This window comes from Hemitrygon akajei, chromosome 4, assembly GCF_048418815.1.
Source record: "Hemitrygon akajei chromosome 4, sHemAka1.3, whole genome shotgun sequence".
NCBI lineage: Eukaryota > Metazoa > Chordata > Chondrichthyes > Myliobatiformes > Dasyatidae > Hemitrygon > Hemitrygon akajei.
In genome coordinates this window covers 103,507,656-103,513,655 of record NC_133127.1, presented here as the reverse complement: position 1 = coordinate 103,513,655, position 6,000 = coordinate 103,507,656, and the positions used below count along the sequence as shown (strand labels likewise).

General features: G+C 40.0%; 1 protein-coding gene across 1 annotated transcript in view; it reads right to left on the bottom strand.

Annotated features, from left to right (window-relative positions):
• Positions 1 to 541: 541 nt before the first annotated feature.
• The window catches only part of fgg (fibrinogen gamma chain), a 31,597-nt gene continuing 26,138 nt past the window's right edge, over positions 542 to 6,000 (bottom strand). Inside the window, exons 8-9 of the mRNA XM_073043141.1 lie at positions 2,523 to 2,803; positions 542 to 1,101 (exon numbers count right to left, since the gene is read on the bottom strand). Of these exons, the coding sequence (XP_072899242.1) occupies positions 923 to 1,101; positions 2,523 to 2,803 (460 nt within the window). The 3' untranslated portion in view covers positions 542 to 922. The remainder of the gene's footprint in view (positions 1,102 to 2,522; positions 2,804 to 6,000) is intronic.

The following is a 6,000-nucleotide window of genomic DNA, read 5'->3' as shown; positions in this document are numbered from 1 at the left end:
CCAGCCATTGCTTTCTTTAGACAGAACTCACGGACCTAACAAAGGGTGATTATCAAGGTATGAGGGAGGTAACACTGAACATTTCAAGATCTGTTCAACATTGTGTGCAGATTGTTTTGTTTAGTGCTATGTTCTCTGACTGAGTATATAAGCTAAGAGACAAGTGTCAAATATTCAAATCATCTGGCCTATAGTGCTCAGCAAGGGTTGATCCCAATCACAAAGAGGGATTCCATGAAAAAGAGGTACAATCTGTGGTTAACAAATGAAGTAAAGAATAATGTCAAATTGAAAACTAGGGCAGATACAGTGGCAAGACTAGAAGACTAGTAGGTCCATAAGCGAGAAAATTAACTTTGAGAGAAATATTAATATAATATGAAATCAGGCAATAGAAGTTTCTATGGACATATAAATAGGAAGAGGGTAGCTAGGGTAAATGTGGGGTTTCTAAGGAATGAGACTGCAAATAAAAGCAAACAAACAAATGGGAAAAATGATGAATAAACTTTTGCATCAGTCATCCCAATCAAGGGCAAGATTTACAATTGAGTCTTTTATTTCTGAAGAAGTTACAAAATGAAGAATGTATCATTAAAGACAGCTAAAGGTTGTCAATAGTAAGAAAAGTGGCAGTGAGTTGCATGAGATATAATCGCATGATTTATTACTTTGCTTCAAAAAGTTGTCAAATCAGTGAAAGATGATAGATTCCCGAAATGTACAAAAACAAAGTTATTAACAACCCAGAGTAAAGATTTTGAATTGGAATCCAATTTGTTCGTTATTCTACCTTCAGTCAGAATAATGATTACCACAGTATATCTTTCTATTTTGAGTGCTCTTCAAACTTAAGACATTCAAATGGAAACGCAGTAGCCATATTATGTCTCTCTATGAAATTTAATTATGCTTGAAGCCATTAAATATCACCTCTGTCAAATTGACCCTGTACAATTTGGGATCTCAATTGTACATATTTCTTGTATGGTATGATTTTCATTGTGGTCTCTTTAAGAGAATACCAGCGGTCATGCCATGTTGCCCAGATAATTCCATTGTCATATCCACCTGTAGTTTCATCAACCGTATAAATTCCACCTGAAATAAAGTAAAAAGTAAACAGCATTCAGTAATAATTCCCCAATAATCTGCAGAGAGAATTATGAAAACTGATTTCCAAATTGGAGAAAGGCTGATTTTGATGGTGTCAGAAATGATCTGCTAAGTGTGGATTGAGGCAGGTTGGTAAGTGTGAGGCCTTCAAAAGTGAAATTTGGAGAGTACAGGGTTTGTATGTTCCTGTCAGAATAAAAGGCAAGGATAACAGGTTTAGGGAACCTTAGCTTTTGAGAGATTTTGAACACCTGCTTAAAAAAATAAGGTGTATAGCAGGTATCAGCAGAAAGGAGCAAATGAGACACTGTCACCTCCCCTGGCAGCAAGCTCAACTACAGTACTTTTAACCACTCTGTGTAAAAGCCATTAGGCTTCCTTCCTCCTCCCACAGATGCTGTCTGGCCTGCTGAGTTCTGCCAGCATTTTGTGTTTTTATTTAATTCCAGCATCTGCAGATTCACTCGTGTAGGCTTCTTTTGAAACTGTTTACCCAGCTGCACTTCTATTGTCACTTTCAGTCTCCAGGGAAAAGAAGCCCAGCCTTTCGAGTTCTCCTGAAGTCCTCCAATTCAAGCAAGATCCTGATCCTCCAATTCAAGCAAGATCCTGATCCTCCAATTCAAGCAAGATCCTGATCCTCCAATTCAAGCAAGATCCTGATCCTCCAATTCAAGCAAGATCCTGATCCTCCAATTCAAGCAAGATCCTGATTAATCTTCCCTGTACTCCCTTCTATACTGTGGTAACCAGAAATGTACACAGTAATCACAAGTGTGGCCTAACGGGCATTTTATAAAGTTGCAACATAATATCTTAAATTTTATATTCTAGGCCCTGATCTATGATGACATGCTTTCTTCCTTACCTTTGTCATTGAATTTATAAGCCTCTGAGATTGGAATTCCCCTGCTGATTTTGTACCTCAGGCGGTCTGCTGAGAACAAGTGTGTGCTATAGCTCATTTGGCACAACCCCTGACACTGATAAGGGTGGTTCAAGCCTTACCCCAGAGGCACAGCAAAAAAGGACACTGAATGACAATATTAAATTGTTGTTTGTTTTCTCACCTTCTGGCACATTGGGCAGCAGCTTTGCTGTTTCCATAGCATTTGTCTGTTTTTTACTAGCTCAATGATCAACCCAGCACAGATGGAAAGAGTGCAAGGAGCTGGACAGATTCAAACCTGAGACCGCTAGCCTTGAAGTCCAGTGCTGATGCCTCTACACCACTGGCCAGCTGATAACATTGCCTACCTCTTTGTACATTTGGGACTTAGTTGTTCATGCACAGTCTCTGAGCTCTGATGCAAGGATGGTAATATTAACTTTACAAGTTTCTGTTTAGTGAAATGTTGTCTGTTTGCATTGCTGGTGGCATTGTAATTATGTATGAGGACCATTACCTTGGTAATATTTGCCATTAAGATTTGCTGCATGGCATCTGTTCATCCACCAGCCAGACTGATCCTGTTCAGCACAGTTGGCCTCATCGTATTTATCATTGTCAGCATCTGGTGTACTGAACTGCATTCCATTGTGTGCTGTTAAGAATACACTGCTGGAGTCACCTTCAAAGTTGTAACCTTCAAAAGCATTTCCAGCATCTCCTCCTTCAAAATAACTATAACGTAAACGATATTTGTCCTCTTCAGTTCCCACTTTAAAATCCATATACTGAGCAGTTCTGGATGGAGAGAAAGTAACGGTAATGCAGAATGTAAAACAAAGAACATAGAACATTACAGCACGTTACAGACCCTTTGGCCCACCTATTACCTACTCTGAGATCAATCTAGCCCTTCCCTCCTACATAGCCCTCCATTTGTCTATCATCAGCTGCAGCCAACATCCTGGTGAATCTCCTCTGTGCTCTCTCCAGAACAGTCCTACGGTGTGGCAATCAGAACTGCCAACAGTGCTCCAATTGAGGTCAAACTAGCATTTTCAATATTTACAGTATGTACAATAACTGTCTTGCTTCTATATTCTACATCCAGCTAATGAAGACAGCTCAACCTATCCCTCCATAACCTCTTAACCTACTGTGTGTCTGCATTCAAAAATCCTCCAATGTGTACTCTGTTCATCAGTATTTCCTAAGTTGAAGAGACACATTTTAAACCATGGTAACTATTTCTAATTGGGCCTTGACTTCCCAAATGCAGATAAACCATATCTCTCAGAACCCCTTCTGTTAATTTTCCTACTAATAATGTAAGGCTCCCTAGCACTTAATTTGTTGGTTTAGTGAAAACACAACCTTAGCTATCCTAAATCTTCTGGTGCTTCACCTGTGGCTAACAAAGATATAAAAATCTCTGCCAGGATCACAACAATGCTTGCTTCTCATACCTCCTGGTCAGGTCCAATGTACTTATCCACCATTTTTGTTTCAGTACCTGCAACATATCCTCCTTCATGAAGCTGATTTTTCAAGGGCTGTTCTCTTTCCTTAATTTGCGAGCTTTCAAGTCCTTCTCCAAGGCATATACAAGAATTAATCATTTAAGATCTTGCACATATCTTCTGTGGCTCCACTAACAGATTATCACGCTGATGTTTTAATACATTAACAGAATCTTTTGTGGATTCTCCTTCAACTTTTCCATCAGATAGATCACATGGCTCTTTCTTGTCCTCTCAGCTTACATCTTGTGTCCTCCCACAACTCCTATACAAGACATATGTCTACACACGAGGGATTCTGCAGATGGTGGAATTCTTGAGCAACACACACAGAACGCTGGAAGAGCACAAGTCAGGTAGAATATATGGAGGGCAATAAACATCTATGGAAGGGAATGTACTGATTAAGGGTCTTAGCTGGAAATATGGGTTTTCTATTCCTCTCTACAGATGCTACCTGACTTGATGAGTTTTTCCAGCGTTTTGTGTGTGTTCTTCAAAACATATGTCTACCTCTTTTTCAGGATCAGGTCCTCATATCTCTCACTAACCAAGGTTCCCTAATCTCCCCAGCTGTGCCTTTCACTCAAACAGGAGCATGCCAGCTCTGAACTCTCCCAACCTCAGTTTAAAAAAACTATCACTTACCAGATGTCCCTTTAAGTGCAAACAGCCTGCCCCAAACAACTTTTGAGATTTCCTATCTGATGCTACAGAAGTTAGCCTTCTCCTAGTTTAGGACTTTAACTTGAAGACTAGACTATTTTTTCCATGACGATCTTGAAACTGGTCCTAACTAGAGACCCCACTTACAGACCAACCACTTACCAGGCCTCGATCCCTCGGAGGAAATAGTGTTTCACACTTAACAACATTCTACCCTCTACACCATCTAAACCATTAGCATTGAGACAGCCCTAGTCAATATCTGGGAAGCTAAACTTACTTACTATTATAACTCTATCATCCTACATGCATATGTGATCTCCCTACATTTTAGCATCAGATTAACATCAACATCTGATAATTCAACTAAAACATGAACCATCAAGACCATGGATTTATTTTCAAGACTACCAAGTTACCGTATAGTCACATGGTTAAAAAAGAGGAGTCTACTCCTGGAGAGCTTCAGGCACATTAGCCTTAAATCAAACTACTAAGGAGTTGTAGACCTGCTGAAGAGCAGCAAAGAATAGTTGAATTTTTTAAAAAAAAGTGCAGCACATATTCTTCAGGAGGAAAGACATGACCAGGTTTTAAAAAAGTCAGAAAATAGGATTCACAGGTTACAAAAAGTGAGTATCAGATGATAACAAACATTTTAAAAATCAGAAATTGCTGGCTTCATAAGAAAGATTGATGCATTCAATTGCTCAACAGGTACCTGGTTCGTGTATACTGAGCTGATTGAACAGTATTTTGAAGCAAATGAAACAGCCACTGAGAAACAAGTACCAATTTTCAAGTCAAGTCAAGTCAAATCACTTTTTATTGTCATTTCGACCATAACTGCTGGCATAGTAAAAAAGAGACAACATTTTTCAGGACCATGGTGCTACATGAACAATACAAAAACTACACTGAGCTATGTAAACCAACACAAAAACGACACTAGACTACAGACCTACCCAGGACTGCAAAAAGTACACAGAACAGTGCAGGCATTACAATAAATAATAAGTAAGACAATAGGCACAGCAGAGGGCAGTAGGTTGGTAGTCCAATGACTTGGGGGAAAAACTGTTACATAAGTAAACAGATGAATGGTGGCGTCCGGGATTCCGTCCATTTCTGTACTCCCGCCGAGTATTTCATTGCCACAGATGTAGTCCAATTTAATGTCCATTGGAGAGCAGAATGGACGGGAGAGCCGGCCAACTAGGGCTTGCTTTTTTCTTAGCACGAACTCCTACCAGCTCGCCTCGCTTCCGCTTCCACACACACCGCTTATGACATCCCCACCTCCAGCCACAGGCATCAGGCGACTCCGAGGACTGCAGGCCCGATTCCCTCAGCAAGCCGAGGTCACGCAATCTAACTAGCAGGTTTTCATGAAGGTTTGTTTTTGGGCAATCTCTGTATTGTAGCAGTATCTGGCGATGGTAGATAGTCGCTCTGTTATCCATTGCCCTAAACCTTAATTGTGCCTTGAAATTAAAGTAAAAAACTAAATTAAAGTAGCACCAGATCCAAAAGGCCACTGCTGCCGTTTGCCGCACTGCCTAGTTCATTGGGTTTAAAGGCATCCAGTTTGGTTTGAAGTTTGACTGCTACAACCAAACCTGCAGAAATGAGCTTTGCTGATATTGTGAAGTTAATAAAGGAACATTTGAACCACCACCATTGTCGATGACAGAATGCTTTAGGTTTCATGAGTGGAATCAAAAACAAGAGTCCATTTCACTGTACATGGCTGAATTGAAGAAATTGAACATTGTCAGTTCAGTAATGGACTTAATTATACAAAGAGAT